The sequence below is a fragment of the Leucopleurus acutus genome (assembly GCF_964270905.1).
Source record: "Leucopleurus acutus genome assembly, chromosome: 10".
Classification (NCBI taxonomy): Eukaryota; Metazoa; Chordata; class Mammalia; order Artiodactyla; family Delphinidae; genus Leucopleurus; species Leucopleurus acutus.
Window position 1 is genome coordinate 83519703 of NC_139153.1, and position 20179 is coordinate 83539881.

General features: G+C 43.5%; 1 protein-coding gene across 2 annotated transcripts; it reads right to left on the minus strand.

The window, feature by feature from the left end:
• Positions 1–2083: 2083 nt before the first annotated feature.
• On the minus strand, positions 2084–17620 carry PGBD1 (piggyBac transposable element derived 1). Of its 2 annotated transcripts, XR_014326503.1 has the most exons (8): positions 17419–17620; positions 15169–15578; positions 13411–13567; positions 9747–9835; positions 7974–8103; positions 7258–7354; positions 4639–4712; positions 4146–4161 (listed from the first exon to the last, which is right to left on the minus strand). XR_014326503.1 is itself a non-coding variant. In XM_082847843.1 (7 exons), exons 2-7 carry the CDS (start codon positions 15562–15564, stop codon positions 2604–2606), a joined length of 2427 nt encoding a protein of 808 aa, XP_082703969.1. In that variant the 5' UTR covers positions 15565–15578; positions 17419–17620; the 3' UTR covers positions 2084–2603. The 2 variants fall into 2 exon arrangements, 1 of the variants encoding a protein (XP_082703969.1); XM_082847843.1 differs by lacking the exon at positions 4639–4712 and having other exon boundaries at positions 2084–4161.
• Positions 17621–20179: the final 2559 nt, after the last annotated feature.

Genomic DNA, 20179 nt, shown 5'->3' on the forward strand with positions numbered 1-20179 from the left:
TTGTTACCCTGATTTGCTCCATATTGCCTCAGTTTTCTCGACTCTTTTGGCTTCTACTGCCAATGTCCACAGTCACAGTAGGACACACCTTTCATTTCAATATTCAAAGAGACTGCTTCACCCCCGGTTTTCCCTTTACAGAACTCTCCTTCTTCAGCATTCCTGCCTACACACAATCGGATGCGGTTACACCAATGCTCAGGTCTTCAGCCTCTGAAACCTACATTTTGTTTAGATCATCCTGACATCATGGCCTCTGTTCTGATTTTCAACTATGGATTCAGTGCCATTCTATGGTTTTTATTTTCCATATAGTTTATTACAAGATATTGAATATACTTCCCTGTGCTATACATTAGGACCTTGTTGTTTACCTACTTTATATACAGTAGTGTGTATAATCCCAAACTCCTAATTTACCCCTCCCCCACCCTCTCCCCTTTGGTAACCATAAGTTTTCTATGTCTATGTGTTTGTTTCTGTTCTGTAAATGTTAATTTGTAGCCTATTTTAGATTCCACTTATAAGTGATATCATATTTGTCTTTTTCTGTGTGACTTACTTCACTTAGTATGATAATCTCTAGGTCCATCCATGTTGCTGCAAATGGCATTATTTCTTTCTTTTTTATGGCTGAGTAGTATTTCATTGTATATATGTACCACATCTTCTTCACCATTCATCTGTCAATAGACATTTAGGTTGCTTCTGTGTCTTGGCTATTATAAATAGTGCTGCTATGAATACTGGGGTGCATGTATCTTTTCAAATTAGTTTTTTCTCCAGATATAGCCCTAGGAGTGGGATTGCTAGATCATATGGTAGCTATATTTTTAGTTTTTCTAAGGAATCTCCATACTGTTCTCCACAGTGGCTGCACCAATTTACATTCCCACCAACAATGCAGGAGGGCTCCCTTTTCCCCACATCCTCTCCAACATTTGTTATTTGTAGACTTTTTAATGATGGCCATTCTGACTGGTGTGAGGTGATACCTCATTGTAGTTTTGATTTGCATTTCTCTAATAATTAGCAATGTTGAGAATCTTTTCATTGTAGTTTTGATTTGCATTTCTCTAATAATTAGCAATGTTGAGCATCTTTTCATGTGCCTTTTGGCCATCTGTATGTCATCTTTGGAGAAATGTCTATTTAGGTCTTCTCATTTTTTGATTGGGTTTTTTGTTGTTGTTATTGATTTGTATGAGCTGTTTGTCTATTTTGGAAATTAAGCCCTTGTCAGTCACATCATTTGCAAATACTTTCTCCCTGTCCATAAGTTGTCTTTTTGCCTTATTGTTCCCTTTGCTGTGCAAAAGCTTGTAAGTTTGATTAGGTCCCATTTGTTTATTTTTGCTTTTATTTCTATTGCCTTGGGAAACTGACCTAAGAAAACATGGCTACGATTTACGTCAGAGAATGTTCTGCCTAGGTCCTCTTCTAGAAGTTTTATGGTGTCATGCCTTATATTTAAGTCTTTAAGCCATTTTATTTTTGTGTATGGTGTGAGGGTGTGTTCTAACTTCATTGATTTACATGCAGTTGTCCAACTCTTCCATCACCACTTGCTGGAGAGTGTTTTTTCTCCATTGTATATTCTTGCCTCCTTTGTCGAAGATTAACTGACCGTAGGTGTAGGTTTATTTCTGGACTCTCTGTTCTGTTCCATTGATGCATGTGTCTGCTTTTGCGCCAGTATGACACTGTTTTGATTACTGTAGCTTTGTAGTATTGTCTGAAGTCTGGGAGGGTTATGCCTCCAACTTTGTTTTTTTTCCTCAGCATTGCTTTGGTAATTCTGGGTCTTTTATGATTCCATATAAATTTTAGGTTTATTTATTCTAGTTCTGTGAAGTGTTAATGGGTAATTTGATAGGGATTGCATTAAATTCTGCCTGCATTTTAAAATGGCATTCCTGGGGCTTCCCTCGTGGTACAGTGGTTAAGAATCCACCTGCCAATGCAGGTGACACAGGTTCGAGCCCTGGTCCGGGAAGATCCCACATGCTGTGGAGCAGCTAAGCCCATGTGCCACAACTATTGAGCCTTGCTCCAGAGCCCGCAAGCCACAACTACTGAGACCATGTGCCACAACTACTGAAGCCCGTGTGCCTAGAGCCCGTGCTCCACAACAAGAGAAGCCACTGCAATGAGAAGCCCATGCACCATAGTGAAGAGTAGCTCCCACTCGCCGCAACTAGAGCAAGTCCCTGCACAGCAACGAAGACCCAATGCAGCCCAAAAAAAGAAAAAAAAAAAGGCATTCCCCAGAGAAAACTACCAGGAAATAAAGAAAAGGAGGCAGGATTTCATTCTTTAAATGCACAAATTAATCAATTCAATTCAACTAATAAAGGAGTTCCCACGTTTGATATCTAAATTAGACCTAGAAAAAGATACCAATAGATTTCAACATTTTTACAGATCATTAACATTGTTATAACAGTTTTTGAAACTCTACATAGATTTTTTAAAAGAAATATTAGTCATTTAATTAATAATTTCATTGTATACATACATCAGGTTTGTTTTGGGTACAATCTGATGTAGTTTTGATTTTTCTGTGTCTTACTAATGTCTGCATTGTATCTGTTTTACCTGCCTTAATCTGACGTATTTGCATTATGTGCCAAGTAGAAATGGGCAACATCTCTCCGAAAATCCCCAAGTTCTAGAGAGGCACCTGGGTTACAGGCTCTGTGCAGGTGCCATGCATTGCTCATGGCTACATCAATCATGTAGCTCACCAAAACTGAGTACCATTTCTTGCCTCTTATTCTCACCCTATATTTGGAAATGATCTGTTCCATTTTAGCTACGCCTTCCCTGCATTCATCATACAGTTTCACTATGGAAGGCTGACTTATCTGAGGGATCTCCTTGTCATCGGCAAAACAACATATCTCATTGACTGGCTCTATGCCAACAGCGTTGGAGCACAGACTGATAATACCATCACCATGCCAATGACACAGAATTATCTCATCGTTTTCTTCTACTCGGAAATCGAAATACCCCTTCTGCATTTTTTTCATATGTTCTGCACTCATCAGGGGACATTTTTCAGTCCTGTTCTCACGAATTGTTCCTGTTGCCCTCACCCCTTTCTTCTTCAAGGCTGACATCAATTTGACACTTGTAAAGAAGCTATCAAAACACAGGTGATAGGGATAGTGACCTCTCTCTAGAAGAACATCAGCAAAATTCATCACTAGATTTCCACCTAAACCAAGATCAAGATCCTTACCTGCCATCACAGTTGCCTCTTCTTGATAGGGCTCAAACCAAACCAGATAGCCCTGTGCGGTTGTACCACACCAGACTTTATAGCCAATTCTAACAGGTTTCCCATTCAGGAATTGGTCACTATCAAAGCACTCACACATTGTCTTATCAAGACAATAGTATTCTTCAAGGGGAGCGTACAGGAGAAAATTTTTATTCATTTGCTTTATGAGAGGCCTCAATTTTGTAAACTTATCATTTTGATCTAGGTGGCTATTATCTGCAAAATGCAGGTATGAGAAAATCAATTCAAATCTGTCCCTTCTGATGGAATCTCTAACCAGGTTCTGATCGGCATCAGACATTTCCCAATACATTCCCCTTCTGGGACGCCTCACAAGGCCACTCAAAAGCAGGACACCAAGCACACACCTCATTTCCTGAACTGTGACTTCCAAGTTGACATTTTTCTGAGAAGCATAATTATTGGTTTCACTGACAATCAAGTTGAATGTTTCATCATCAAAAAATAACTCAAAGAGCTCCACTGGGTTCAACTTTTCACTCTTGAGATTCAAAAGTCCAGAATCCAGTGCTGACCAGCTTGGAAAGTTGGGTTTAATGTCTCTTTTAGTCCAGTTCTTCTCTGGGACGCTTGACACCTTTGGTCTTTTTGGAACAGGCTGAGTCTCAGGCTCGTCATCCTCTTCCACATCTGAATCACCAGAAAATGCGAGGCCTTGGAGCAGTTCACTCACTCGAGCTTTGTCTTTTTTTCTCCCTTTTCGGGTAATGTCTCCTGCAGCATATTCCAGGGATGAGATGTGCATCCGAGCCCACAAGTCAGCAGGGTGACGGTCCTTCAGAGTGTTCAAATGCGCAACTGTTCTTTCAGCAGGAACAGGGGTATTACAAGGGGCCTGGGGTACCCAATCTCTGGGAAAGAAAAAAGAACGTATGCTATAAAAATTCTGTCTCATTCACTGATACAGGATAAATCCACTGACGCCTAAGGATTCTTTTGTGGGGAATACTTCCTTCTCACTCCTCATGTTTCCATGGGGAGGGCTTTGGCCAGACTGAACATTTCTGGCCTCTTCCCACTTCCCACTCACTCCTCATGACTTAACTAATTGTTGAATCTGGGAGAAAGAACTGGGCTGTCCTCTTCAGAAGCCAGTTGCAGACATTCCATGTTCCTTTTTCCCCCAAGATGCATCAGGAAGGCCTATGCGCGGGGAGGGTCTGCTGTCACTATGCGGCCACTTAGCTCTGCCTCTGAGTGGCTTTATCAGTCTAGCTTCTGTCAGTCATAAAGCAGAGGTTTCCAGAATCATCTGTTTTACTCCTGTGTCTCTATCAATTGGTTCTGAATTTGGACAAGGAAATGGGTTATTTACTGAGCCCCCTCACCTCTCACAGAATTTCTGAACATGGAACAACTTAGCCTCCCCTAGTTCTGCATTCATCTGGTGGACGCACTGTTTCTGGGGAGAAACAAAAGAGAAACTCAAACTTATTGCCCTTGGACTGATTTTTATGCAGTTTTCAAGGAAATAAGCTGAAGTTACTAAGATGGAAAGTATTGTTTTACACAAACTTCTTTAATTCTAGAAATATGCATGTCATTTACAAATGTCCTGTTGGTACATTAAATCAGACCAATTTAAGAAGACGTAAGGGAGGAAAAAGCAGTGAAAAGAGTATGTTGTAATATAATTTACACTATATATACTTGTTTGCTTAGAACATTTATCATCCTGGGTGTCTTTAATGTCTGCATGTATGATCCATTCAGTAGATCCATCTTAGAGTTCCCTGACATCTTCAACTTCAGGGGCCCTGCTTGAATCCTGTCACTACACTGAACTTTCCACTGGTGAAAACTGAACTCCAAGAGCTCACTCTAGCCTCCTTGCACTCTTGTCCCACAACACCTGTTCTTCCATCTCACTCTGACTCCTCCGTTTCCTCCTGCTTTTACCTCCCTTCCTATTCTGTCTAGACCTCGTGATCCATCACCACCTTAGTCCTTCTCTTGCCAGGATCATCAATCACCCTGCCCCAGTGTCCTTCTGTAGTGGTGGGCCAGCAAAACTCAGCACCAGATCAACCCCATCCTTAGTCGTCTCTGTTCCTCACCCAGGAGAGAGTAGTGCCAGAGAAATCAAACGAGGTAGACTGACACTGCTAAATATGATGGTCTCCAAAACTCACCTAGTTACTCAACACTGCCCAGAAATCCTTCTCATGTCCTCTCGTCCCTTTCTTCCCTGTTCCCCACAACAGGTGTTTCATCACTCTTCTCAAATCTACCAGTCTATCTCCAAACGTGACTTCCTTTCCTACTCCAAAGAGGACCCAGAATTTTTCAAGCAGAAACTTGCTCTTTAAAATGATCCTCTGGGACGTCCCTAGTGGTCCAGCGGTTAAGACTCTGCAGTCCCAATGCAGGGGGGCCCAGGTTCGATCCCTGGTCAGGGAACTAGATCCCGCATGCTGTAACTAAAAGATCCTCCATGCGGCAATGAAGATCCTGCATGCTGCAGCTAAGACCCAGCGCAGCTAAATAAGTAAGTAAATAAATAAAATAATAAAATGATCTTCTGTGGCTCCTGTAACTCTTCTCTCCTAGTCTTCTCCTGTCCTCTCTAGGCATTTGCATTTTCTTTCTCTGCCTCTCTCTGATCCACCTCCTCTTTAGCTGGTAAATTCCTGCTTACTCATCAGGGCTTGTTTCAAATGTTACCTCTTCTGGGAGGTCTTCTCCAGTATCCAGATCTCTGTTGGGTCCTCTCCTGCAAGCTCTATCATAGCTACAGGGCACGTCATCATACTGCATTGTGTTCTGTGTTTTCTCATCTGCTGTACCCTCATGTGACTTATTGAAGGTAGGGTCTCTGTCTTATACATGACTGAATATGAGTGATAAAATGCTTGCTGAATGAGTGGGGAGGTTGCTGGGGGTGCGGGGGGCGGGGTACACTCAGTCTCTGACATCATGATGGAACACCAAACCTAGAACATCCTACCCCTTCAGACTTCTTGTCACGTGAAATAGTAAGGTATCTTGATTCTCGGAGGCACTGTGAGTGATGGTTTCAGTTACCTGATGTAAACGTACCTGACAGACACAACAGCAGGTTCCTATTCTCCAGTTATAACTCTGAGCTAAGTCACAGTGTTCTTTCTCTTACTTTAGTGCAGCTTGGCTCGGAGTTCACCAGTTTTATGAAAGATCTTACTTCTCTTCTTAGGCTTCAAGACATTTCTCTTTTAACTGAGATTTAGCTCCCTGTTTCCCTAAGATGAACAAATGTCAATACGGAGAATCCTCATCCCCTGCCCTACTCTTCAGTGTAATTATCGCACGCTGTTTCCTTTTTCTTCTTTCCTCACGTCTCCAAGGAGTTAATGGCCTCACCAGAACCCAACCTTTGCTCATGATCCGGTCCCTCTCTCTGCTTTAGGAGCACCTATGCTAAACATTCATTCCACAACCAACACTCATTAAGCACCCACTACTACCTTTAATTTGTCCTTTGTCATCAGCTACTCTCCTTTTAATCCTTGCTCAGGATTCTCCTAATGGAGGTCGAAGATACCCTACCTGTCTTCCCAAGTCCTCTTCCAGGTCTGATGATATTTCTTTCTTAACCATCATGGCAACAAACCTTACCTGCAGACCTCACTCTCTTGTCTAAATCCTCTGCTTCTCTATCTTCTTTTCTTTCTGGCTTCAGTATCTGTAGCCCCACGACATAAGGGAGCCGGGGGAAGAGTGATCAGGCAAGGTAAACTGAGTCAGAGAGGATTCTTGGAGGCAGCCATGTACCAAATGGAAGTTTTGTATAATTGATATACTGACAGGTCACCTCCTTGGCGCGGGACCTCCTATGATCACAGAAGTGAGCGTTGCTCTTTCTGTATTATTCCAGGGAAGCAGGCTTTTACCAACTGGTTTCTCTAGTTTCATTTCAATTTCTTCTCACATCTATAGGATTTGTTCTACTTAGGACCATGGACACTCACCTGTTGGATATTCCTGAGACCTCAGCACCTCGTTCCATTTCTTCAGAAGTTTCTTGCTTTGTGTTAAACAATCCATCTTTAGTTACAACTTCTTCAGCTAAAATATGTTAATAATTTAAATGTCATTTGTTGCCTGAATCTAGAAAAACAATCTCTAGGGTAAGGAATAGGATGTTCCAAATTAAAACAAAAAATCAACAGGTGTACCAGGAGTGCAGTCACAACAGTCCTAAACATGTGGCAGAGGATGGGAAGATAATAAGAGATGTCAGTTTGCAGGGGAGAGTATCTAACAGGGCAAAGCATATTACATATAGACAGTAGCGCTCACAGAGAGTGAAGAAAACTTTCTCTGAGGTAAAGAAGGGATCAGGCAGAGGTGTTTGTGGAACTTTCAGATATTAAGGGATGTCTGAAAATGACAAATTATATGGGACCCTTGAAGCAAGAAAAAAGGGAGCAGAGGAGGAGATGTTGAGGGAATCATGATCAGAGAAGATAACAGCAAGAATCAGTAGTGAGTAGCAACAGAAGAAGATAAGGGGACTGGGCGGGATTCAAAATGGCAGGGACTGAGAGAAGTGTGGAAGCAGAGGCCAGAAGAAGGGGAAGGAAGGGTGAGGGCATGTAGGAAATGTGGGTTCACAAGGGCCGAGTCAGGGTTAATGATGGGAAAGGTGAGCACAGCTGGGGACCAGCCAGAGGCCTGTCCTTACGCATCAGACTGATGTTTGTAACCTTCTCCTGAGCTGAGTTTCCATAGAGGTTCCTCTGGGCCAGACTCAGATGTGGCCACTGCTCTGGGACAAGGGCCTGGGCTGCTGTTTCCTCAGTCTTCACTGATGTCTAAAAAGGCAAAAAATGGCCTCTCAGTCTTCACTGTGGTAAGGATAAGGGGTCTAGGTGTGAAGGGTGTTGAATACCACACTGCAGACCAGTCGAACCAAGCCAACCAGCAGGGCCCTGCTCTCTCCGAAGGTCTACGGGACGACTGTCCTGCCTCTCTCAGCTTCTGGGGGTTGTCAGCAGTCCTGAGTGTTCCTTGGCTGGTAGATGCATCACTCCAGTCTCTGCCTCTGCCGTCACATGGCCTTCTCCCTGTGTGTCTCCCTGTCTTCACATGGCCTTCTTATAAGGACATAGACCGTTGGATGCTGGGCCCACCCTCCTCCGGTAGGACCTCATCTTAACTTGATTACATCTACAAAGAATCTATTTCCAAATCAGATCACAGTCATAGGTACCTGGGGTTAGGACTTCAATATATCTTTTCGGGACACAATACAAGCCATAACTTCATCTTAGGTCTACTTCAATTAATGTTATTTTTCTCTTTCTCTGGCTGGTCTTTCATTATTCGACTCAATGCTAGTTTCATTCTACTGTCCACCCACATCTCTGCCCTTTCATTTTCCTAGCCTTTTGATCTTCTTATTCCTCCTTAATTCAAACCTAATGATTACACATCAGTGCAAACGTTTAACTACTTTGTTATTTCTTGGTGTGATCATGTCCAAACATTTGCTTTTTTTTTTTTTTTTTTTTTTTGCGGTACGCGGGCCTCTCACTGTTGTGACTTCTCCCGTTGCGGAGCACAGGCTCCGTACGCGCAGGCTCAGCGGCCATGGCTCACGGGCCCAGCTGCTCCGCGGCATGTGGGATCTTCCCGGACCGGGGCACGAACCCACTTCCCCCGCATCGGCAGGCGGACTCTCAACCACTGCGCCACCAGGGAAGCCCTACATTTTTGAAATACTTTTTTTTTAATAAATTGCTTTTTGTTTCTCCATTATATAGCATTTTAGATAATTATATTGATTTAAATATACATATAGGTAAGTTTTACTTGCTATACATTTCTTTTCAGGAAGGTGAAGTATTTGTTAAGAACAGGAGGCACTGGGTCTGATAGGATTAAGAACAAATTAAAAGTCACAGAGTGGGGCTTCCCTGGTGGCGCCTTGGATACACAGAATTTCCATTATCATCACCAAATATTTTGCCTTGGATACACAGAATTTTGCCTTGGATACACAGAATTTCCATTATCATCACCAAATATTAATTGGGTATGTGCAGAACACTGGAACTATAAGGTAACATGAGGAAGAGTACTGCTTCTCAGACTGGGGAGAGAAACCAGAGACCCCCTCAAAAGATAAAACATCAGTCACTGAGCATCAGATGAGTAGAGGCGCTTTCTGAAACCAAGGGCCTAACTCTGCCCCTTATTCTCATACCTTGAGATCTGGATGTGCCTCCTGCATACGGTATGGAATGAGGCCACTGCATAATCTATGTGATCTATGTGAGCTCCCTGGATGAGGCATAAATGGTCTGTGATATTCTGTGACAAGGTGAAGGCAGAGGGACGGTGCCACCTGGAAGGCTCCAGGGTGAGCAGTGTGAGCCAAGAAAAGGGCAGGGACAGGTGGTCGAGGGAAGCAGGGCTGCGACTGAGCTTCGCATAGCCCGGGCACCATGCTCACCTGGGACCTGGCTGAGTTAAACCCCGGTACTGCTGCCTGGTCTCTGGGATTCTCTTCCTGGGGAGGGGCTGGTCCCTGGGGAGCAGGCCCTGTGGAAGGAGGAGACAAGAGTCCTGAATGAGACACAATGGCTTTTAGGAGAGAGCCCTTTGTGGGCGACCCAGACCCCAACTCTTCTTATGTTTGTTAAACATCCAGGAACTAAGATACAGATCTTACGCTACAACATCATATCTACTTTCATTCTTTCAGAATTCTAAAATTCTAAAACTTTAGGGTCCCTACCCACAAAATAAGTGGTGTTTATGAACTCATGAGGTGCTCTACAGTGATGCACTTTCACATTCATAAAGAAAAATTAGAAATCATTGATGAAAATAAGGAGAGGGAAGGCAGAACTTGGTGATAAAGGAAACTTTAACCAGAGAACAAAGAAGAAAGAAAAGAAGTGGAGAACAGAGAGAGAAGGCAAAGGGGAAACAGGAAAGCAGATAAGAGGAAGATGAAAAGAGAAAATAAAGATACAAAAAATAGAGTTGATAATGGGGGAGGCAACGTATGGGGGGAGGCAGGGGGTAGATGAGAAATCTCTGTACCTTTCTTCCAATTTTGCTTAAAATAAAACTGCTCTAAAAAAATAAAGTCATACATGTACATCTGAAACTAACACAACATTGTAAATCAACTGTACATCAGTAAAAAAAAGTCACACACACACAAAAACAGTCATACATACATACATAGAAAAGATGCTAACCCTGAGCTAGGAGAACTTTTGAGAATCTGCCACACTGGAAACTGTAACAATTCTTCAGACAGTCATAAAGATTGCAAGGTGCCAGGCACTGCACTGTTACTTAAAAAGATTCTTTCCAATTCCTTATCTGTGTAATGGGGAGAACACAGTCTGCTTTACAAGGTTAATGAAGATTGAGGTAACATAAAAACTCTCTGTAAAAGCCCTCTGTAAGTTGTAAGACCCCACACAAGGTAATGTATCATTATTTTTCAAGATGGCAACAATATACGGAGCCCAAAATTACTAAATGAAGAGCACAGGGGATAATTCTAACCCAAAATATAACACAGAACATAGTACCACTTTTCCTTGTTCCAGACACAGTGGATCACTGTGTAATCTTTCTGTTGCTGTTGTTTCATATCTAGGGCAAATAAGGCTTGCTAGGACAAAATAGCCTTGCCCCTGATTCACTGTTACTACCTTACCTCCCCACAACGCATATATGCCAAACAACCAACAGCTTAAAAAGCGCAGTGTAAAGCAGGTCTGCTGTCAGAGAAAGGGCTAAGCTGAGGAGGGGCAGGATGGCAAGAGAGAATGGAAGGGGGCAAAGGTATAATGCAGTGAGGAAAGAGAGCAACAGCAATGGGAAATTTGAGAGAGCAAAGGTCAGATCAGACTCTGTGTTTGCCTCTTATAATCCTCCTGAGGTGGAAAAGCATTAGGGTTAAGCCTGGGAAGAAGGCGGAGGAATGTTTTCAAACATATTCAAGTTCACTACAAATACCACACTGATCTGTTGCTCTATATCTCTGCCAAAGACAGAACAAGAGAAAATGGGCTTAAGTTGCAATGAATAAAATGATCTCAAGGTCTTTTCTACTTCTCCATCAACATATCGAAAATTTACCAATGTGTCTGACCCTAAGAATCGATCACATTTGAGCATTAAGAGACTGGCAAAAATAAAGTACTCAATAGTTTTCATTTTAAATCTAGTGTTCCACGACAGGTGAGAATGAAATACTATATACACACAAATAACACAGTCACTATAAATCATATTTTTGATTTTAAAAAAGGGCTTCAGTGGCACCCAACTTTTTAATGATAAAGTCCAAACCTCCTGGTTTGAATTTAAACACCCCATAAAATGGCCCCAACTGACCTTCCCATTCCCCCCACCCATTCTTTCCCCTAAACAGACCCCACCATCCTGTCATGCTGGTTGACTTAGTACCCCATTGAAAATACTAGCAGGAGAGGAGGGAATGCAGGTAGCCTGGGAAACTGATCTTCAGTTCACTTGATCGCAGGTATCCTGGAGAAATGTGCTTGGGTTATGACTAGTAAGCAGGGAGGCCCTTAGCCAGTCTCCAGAATATTTGGGAGGGCCTTAGAGGGTATAAAAAGCCCTTGAGAATGACAGGGTGTGCTTCCCAAAGGACAACAGAGCAACCTGATTACACACACCACAGCAGTGGCGCATCGCACGGGGACCTAGAGAACCAAAGCAGCCCCCCCCCCGCCCAGCAGATGCTGCTGGAGTCCAGTTCTGAGAGCCAGCTCATGCTCACACGAAAGAATCTTATATCCTATGACCGCTGTTATCTTTCTGTCACTTATCATCACCATTCTGACAAGTACCTCCATTCTTCATTACCCCCTCCCCCTCCACAGTCAAAATGAGATGAAACTGATTTCAGCAGATGCATGTTCATCATCTCACAGGTAGATGGGAATACTCACCCTATGCCTGCTCCACTGCAAATCCTCATGTATCAAGGCTCAGTGCAAGCTCATGACTCCAGGAAAGCTTTCCCAACCCCAGGGCCGTAAGGCTCCCTACCACGTCTAAACTTCTTCACGTAAAACATTTGGGCTTCATGTCATGGTGGTTTTTAATAACCAAAGAAATAAGACAGAACTATCAATCAAGTAAGTAGGAAAATATCAAGTTCTATTTATGCTCCAATGGGTAAATATCACAAGTAATCTGAGCCTCATACATTTTCTTTTATCTCCCTTGAATGTTTTTAAATCATTCATTATATGAACCATTTATTCTGCACTTAATATCAAAATATCAGTATTCACAGATCACCAATGTGGTGACTGTAAACCAATGTGGTAAATCATGAAGTTGTGTGTGTCATTTTGTATGCCTTTTCTAGGGAGGAGAGTTAATCCTTTTCAATAAATTCTGAGGGAAAATGATAGCATCCCTCACCACAAAGGTTAAAAAACATCGCACTACGGAGTTCTGAGGTCTCCTTTTTGAACGATCTGTATACTTCTGTGTGTTCTCAAACCATCTGCAAACTGCAGGCCGCAGACTTTGCCTTCTTTGCACGGCCTATCTTACTGCACACAGCTGAAATATAACCAGTAGCTGGGATGGATATGGAAAGTGAGAGAGCCGTGCACACAGGAGGGTACACTCCAAGTGCAGGAAGGAGAGAACCTGTTTAAACCTAAAGCTGTATGTAAATTACTGAAAGATTAGAGGCAGGGAGGCTACTGAAGAAAATGTTACCATGGGGAAAAGACAAATTTATGGAAAGCTACCAAGTAAATATTTAAAATATTCACAAGTGTAGAATTAGAAATGTGGAATAGAGATATATAGTAAAGAGAGAATCTTGGTCAGAAGGTCACGTGACTTAACTCTGCCTCTGTTGACCCTGGTCAAGTCACTGAAACTCTGAGTTTTGGTTTTCCTAACTATTAAGGGTGTTGGATAAGAATATCTTAGACTTCTAACATTTTACAATTCCAAATGTTTTTAAAAGTTTGCTTAGGTATAGGGCTAACAACAACAACAAAAAAACCCCACAGATAAACAAGCTTTACTTAGAAGGCCATGCACCTGCCAGCGGCCTGCTCCCAGTGTCCTTACTAAACTCACCCTCCGGCACTCACCACTCACTTCTTGGGCGACCTCTTGGTGGGGCTCTGGGGGTTCACACTTCAAGGTGGTTACCCCAGGCAGTAGCTGGGGCCTCTGACACTCCAAAGAGGTTCCTTGATATTCTGTCACCGGTAGGTGCATATCCTGTCCCTGAGTGTAGACAGAAGCCTGGGGACAAAAGGTTCACTTTGAAAAGGCATCCTGGGGTGGGAGGGAGACAAAAGAGGGAGGAGATATGGGGGTATATGTATACATATAGCTGATTCACTCTGTTATACAGCAGCAACTAACACAACATTGAAAAGCAATTATACTCCAATAAAGATATTAAAAAAGAAAAGAAAAGAAAAGGCATCCTGGTGGGAACTGGACCCAACAGCAGTTAGGGATATCCTCAAGGGAACACCAGAGAAGCTCCATTTAATCCTTAAGCAGCAGCAAGTAAGACAGAGTAGCAAGACAGAGACTTGCTTCACTCATTTGGCGAATATGGGCTGAATGCTTACTAAAATCCAGGCTCTGTTCTATGTGCTGGGGATATAGTGCCAAAGAAGAGACACAAGACAGGCAAAAATCCCTGCCTAGAAAAACAAAACAAAAACCCAGATGGTTGCTTAACTAGTGGGTGGAAGTTCAATGAGAAATAGGATATGTACACTGTCTCAAAATGTCTCCCACAAATTTCTTATTAATTACAAAGGGGAAAATGGTAACTTTATAGTAGAGAAATCTGACAGATACCACCTTAACCTCATCAGTAATGGGACAATCCATCACCATGTGCCTCCTGATGTGATGCACTGAGGAGACCACTATGTCACTTCTGTGGTATTCTAGCCAAAATGCACAACCTGGGTCTTATCATGAGAAAATACAAGGCAAACCCAAATTGAGGGGCATTCCAAAAAATAACTGGTCTGTACTCTTCAAAAATGTCATTGTTGGGCTTCCCTGGTGGCGCAGTGGTTGAAGAGTCTGCCTGCCGATGCAGGGGACATGGGTTCGTGCCCCAGTCCGGGAAGATCCCACATGCCGCGAAGCGGCTGGGCCCGTGAGCCATGGCCGCTGAGCCTGCGCGTCCAGAGCCTGTGCTCCGCAACCAGAGAGGCCACAGCAGTGAGAGGCCTGCGTACCGCAAGAAAAAAAAAAAAAATGTCATTGTTATGACAAAGGAAGACTGAACAACCTTTCCAGATCTAAGAAGACTGAAGAGACGGCAACTAAATGTAATGTGTGATGCTGGACTGTATCCTGGATTGGGGCAAAATTGTCATAAAGAATCCTACTGGGCTATCATGGATGTATCTAAACAAGGACTACTGTTGAGGTGATAGTATCATAAAAATTTTAATTTCCCAAAACTTGATAGTATATATTCTGGTTATACAAGAGAATATCTTTCTTCTTCAGAAATACACACCAAAGTGTTTAGAGATAAAGGGGTATGGTATCTCCAACTAACTCCAATCTCAAATGGTTCAAGAAAAAAAATGTGTGAGCGTGTGTGTGTGTGTGTGTGTGTGTGTGTATACACATATATGTACATATACAGAGAGAGAGAGGGAGCACGTGCTTGCACACGAGAGGGGCAAATCCTGTAACAAATGTTAACAACTGGTGAATCTGGGTGAAGAGTACACAGTAGTTCTCTGTACTACTCTCCCAAAACTTCTGTAAGTTGTAAATTACTTCAAAGTAAAAAGTTAAAACTTAACAGACAAATGTTCACCATTACATCTCCCAGGCCACCACGCACATTCTCTTCCCACCTGCTGTCCTGGGTCTCCTGTGTCTTTCTCTAGATTCTCCAGCACTGTCACTGCATCTTCCCCGCTCTCCAGAGGATACACCTGCACCCAGGCCTGAAGCTCCTGGGGCAGGATGGTCAGGAACTGCTCCAGCACTAGCAGCTCCAGGATCTGCTCCTTGGTGTGGGTCTCCGGCCGCAGCCATTGATGGCAAAGTTCTTGGAGCTGGGCCAGAGCCTCCCGGGGCCCGGTTACCTCCTGGTAGCAGAACCGCCGGAAGCGCAGGCGGCAAAGCTCCAGAGTGTGGGAGCTGCTGTCCTGTGAGCTGCACATCTGCTCCCATGTGGGATCTTCCTCCTTCACTTTCACAAGGCTGTCTCCATTCTCAGGAGCGGGGCCTGGCGAAGCTTCATCCATGTTGACCTTAAAGGCTAGAAAAAGGTTCACTTAGCTGAGGTCTATGCTCCAGAAATGTTTTTCCAAATGTACATCTGAAGCATAAGAATTGATCAGTAACATAAAAATTATAAGAGCTTCAAAACTCTATGTAACACATTATATTTTTGTCCCCACTCTAAGTGATGCTCAAAAACTGAGCCTGCTTGTCAATATTATCAGTGAAATTAATCAGAAGTCTACCTTGAATCCTAAGGGAGCTGAGCCCAGAGGCAAGGGATGTAAGGTAAGGGACACCAGGGAAGAAGGGTTAACAATAAGAATGCTTGAGCAGCTTACACTTTAGATGGAGGGAAGGGATAATTTGATCCATGGAGGAGCCAGATGGCTGCCTTTATGGACAGATTAATATACCCTTAAAGTTCATCTATCTCTGCATATTTCTCACAGAATACTCCACCTTAAATGTAGGTGAGGTAGACTGTTTCCAAAGCCTCCATCCCCTAAAACCTGTTATGATGAGATTTTGTCACTTTTCTCATCATGAGGTGGAGTCTACTTTTCCTTCCCTTGAGTCTGTGCTGACCTGTGACTTGTTTTAACCAATAGAATATGGCAGAAATGACAATGTAAGAGGAAGTGCTCTTGTAGTGCCAGACACACAGCCATGAGACTTCCATGCTGTGAGAAAGCCCAAGCTAGCCATGCAGAGGTCACGTGGAAGAGAACCACGGAGCCCCAGCTGGGCCTAGTCCCCAGCTGATTGACCAGCAGCCACATGAGTAACTCCAGTAATACTGCCCAGTCAACCCATAGAATCATAAGAATAAGCTGAGGTTGTTTTAAGCCACTAAGTTTGGGGCTTTATTTTTTTATGTAACAATAGATAACAAATGGTAGAAATATTTCAACTTCTGTTTCTCTTCTCACCTGTTCCTTTTGTGATCTCAATCAAAATTCAATATGTCTCTATTCTAAGAACACTTAAATCTCTGTCTGGCTCTGACTTGCCTTTCGTATTCCAAACTCACATCTTGGGCCTCTCCTGCACTGTAATTTCAACACACCCCAAACTGAAATCAGAGTCCCCTCAAAGCTGCACTCACTCTGTATTTTTCAGTTTCTACTGGCATCACCACCACCTTCCATGCATTCAGGCTCAAAACCAGCTTACATATATTATATATAATCACCCTGAGTCCAGTCAATTCTTCCTCCACAACGCCTCTTGCAGCCACTCCTTCCTTTTTACTCCTGCTTTACGATTTACATTCACTATTACAATAATTTTCTGTGTGGTATTCCTGCCGCACCACACACTCCATCATCACTGGATCGATATTTCCTAAAGCACAATTCGAAACGTATTCGACACACCTGTCCCACCAAAAAGCGGGCTGAACTAAATTCAAACTCCCCAGGATCTGATCTTAACTGAGTTTGACTTGTGTGTTTGTCACTCGATAAACATTTATCAAGCACGTCATTTTCCAAGCATAACGCTAACCCCATAATAAAAGACATAGACCCTACCTCCAAGAAAGCCATCGTCTTCCCAAATGCCTCGTAACACTGACAGCTGATACTCAGATTTGTTCCACCAACCTTGTGGTTTATGGCCACGACCAGTCTTCTAACGGTATATTCCCAAGGCTCCGTGCAAATGCCACCCCCAAACCTAAGGTACAGACAGTCTTCTGTCCTCTGAGCCACTCAGGTGGAGGGTGTTCCCATGGAAGTGAGCCCAAACCTGCCTCACCAACCCATTTCCCTCTCCAACCCGCATTACGGATCACACCCCGCACCACCGCCACCACCCCTGCCCCTTGAGGACAGGGGTTTATCTTTGCATGACCTCAGCGAGCCCAGGCTTACCTGGTATTCAACAAATACTGGCGGACGTCTTGCCGGAGGCACGTAGATGTACTGGGATGTCGGTAGCCGGGACCTGCGACGGGCCCAGAACGCATCTTACTGCGATTGCCCCCCAGCTCCTAGCGCTTGGCATATAGCGGGCACTCGGTGAGTGAGCGTCTAATTGCTGGTTAACGGACCAAAAGTTCAAGGAACACGCACAACGAAGACATGGCCGACCGGAGGGCGGAGGCCCAGCGCTCCACAGTCGGGAAGAGCCAGTCGCCTGTCCCCGCAGGGCCCGGGCATCTGCCGCTTCCGGCCGTTGGGACCCGGGGTCAGATTTCCCCTCCTGCCGCGCGAGCAGCCGAACCTCAGCCCGGCCGGCTCCATGCCTCTCTAGGAATGCGGCCGCACGTCTCACTGGTGCGCCTGGCGGACCCCCGCAGCCCCGCCCGCCCTGCTCAGTTGCTGAGTCCCCACCAGGCCATGGGGATGTTCCCAGCCTGCCCCTCATTTTTGCAATCATTTCAATTAAAAACCAACTCGATGATGAAGACAAAACTGAGTTTCTGTCTTTAGAGTTCTCACAGGCTGCTGGGGGAACAGATTAATAACGATTACAATACAGCAAGCAGCACAAATTTTAAAAACTTAAATATACAGATCATATATGTACAATTAAAACACAAGGTGCATAGAAACTATAAAATGAAAAGTATCCCACTCCCCATTTAACCATTGTTAATATTTTGTGTATATCTTCCCAGGACGCTAACAGCCACATAGTAGCACTCATTAAACATCTGTTTAATAAGTATGTATTTTAAACCACCTCTGGCATCACAATATAATTTTGCACCTTATCTTTTTCAGTTAAGAAAGCTTGGAGATCTTTCCATACCACTTTATCTTTTAACAGCTAATTAGTACTCCATTGTATGGGTTAATTTACTTAACTATTCCTACTATATTTTTTCTTTGTTAAATAGAGAACACCATTGAATATCTTTACATGGCTTTATGAGTATATTTCTAGGGTAAATACTACACACTGAAATTTATTTGTCAAAGGGCATGTGCATTTAAATTTTGATATACAGCTCCCTTATTTAATTTTTAAGGGCACTGCTGTTTAAGAGTAAAAGGAGAATCTAATAGAATAATTCAGCCAAGGTGAACATGGCGGTTCAAAATCAGAATTAACATGTTACTTACCAACCAATTAACATGTGAAAAGACTTTCAATTTTGACAGTAAAACTATTCTTTAAAAACTCTATAAAAAGCAGACCCAGGGGGCTTCCCTGGTGGCGCAGTGGTTGGGAGTCCGCCTGCCGATGCATCGGATGCCGGTTCGTGCCCCGGTCTGGGAGGATCCCACGTGCCGCGAGGCAGCTGGGCCTATGACCCATGGCCGCTGGGCCTGCGCGTCTGGAGCCTGTGCTCCGCAATGGGAGAGGCCCGCGTACCGCAAAAAAAAAAAAAAAAAGCAGACCCAGGGACTTCCCTGGTGGCGCAGTGGTTAAGGATCTGCCTGCCAATGCAGGGGACCCGGAAGATCCCACATGCCGCGGAGCAACTAAGCCTGTGCTCCACAACTGCTAAGCCTGCGCTCTAGAGCTTGTGAGCCACAACTACTGAGACCACATGCCACAACTACTGAAGTCCATGTGCCTAGAGCCCATGCTCCGCAACCAGAGAAGCCACCGCAATGAGAAGCCCGCACACCGCAAGGGCAACGAAGAGTAGCCCCCGCTCGCCACAACTAGAGAAAGCCCACGCGCAGCAACGAAGACCAACGCAGCCAATAAGTAATTAATTAATTAAAAAAAAAAAAAAAAAGCAGACCCAAACAGAAATGGCTGACCAGTAGAAGATACTGCTGCAATACAGTTAGTCTTCCTGGACTTCTGCTCTCTGAAAAGATTTTTAACTGCCTTTTAGGGTGTCTAGGATGTCTTACATTGCAAGCAAAACCCCAGTCAAGATCTGTTATAACATTTGCCCTTTGTTCAATGTTTCTATAATTTTCAGGAATAAGGAAAACACGTTATTTAAATATATCTGTATCCAAAATTTTGCCCAGGTGGTTATGGATCTGCCCCAGGGTACAGATGAGAACACCATTTCCTTTGGAACCGTAAGGAAGAATTAGGTTAAGGTGTCAACGAACTTAGAATGCTTATAATACCTATACTATGGAATCATCATGAAAAGAGAAAGCCAAAATAAATTTTCCATATATTTAAGGTATATATCAATTGTTCATACTTTGAATCTTTTAATTATCTTTGCTTTTTAATGAGAATAATAAAGATATTCCATGTTCTTTCCTTAAACTGAACAGAATCAAATAGATTTAAACTATGACATGGAGCTAAATGTTTAGGTACAAACCTCAGCACACCCCTCAAAACTCTTGGAAAAATCCCTGTTATCAACTTAATTTTACTCATAAAGGCAGAATAAAGACACATACCTTTATGGTTTCCTAAGCAATGGAACATGACGGACTTTCCATGAAATTCTTTAATTTCTCAAAAAATTACAGCTGCTTCTCCTGCTGATTTGGTCCTCCTCCAGATAATGGTATTAACTGTTGCTCTGCTCAGCTTGCATCCACTCAGATCCGAGTGGGAAGTGGGCCAAAGACTCCTAAGTGCCAGGTACCTCCCCGGTGGCGCAGTGGTTAAGAATCTGCCTGTCAATGCAGGGGACCCTGGTTTGATCCCTGGTCCAGGAAGATCCCACATGCGGTGGAGCAACTAAGCGCATGCCTA

Coding starts and splice junctions, on each gene's coding strand:
- PGBD1 (XM_082847843.1), bottom strand. CDS start 15,564: ATGGATGAAGCTTCGCCAGGCCCCGCTCCTGAGAATGGAGACAGCCTT. Junction 7,355..7,973: donor TACAAACATCAGTCTGATGC/GTAAGGACAGGC, acceptor AACATATTTTAG/CTGAAGAAGTTGTAACTAAA. Junction 4,162..7,257: donor GTCTCAGGAATATCCAACAG/GTGAGTGTCCAT, acceptor TTTCTTTCCCAG/AGATTGGGTACCCCAGGCCC.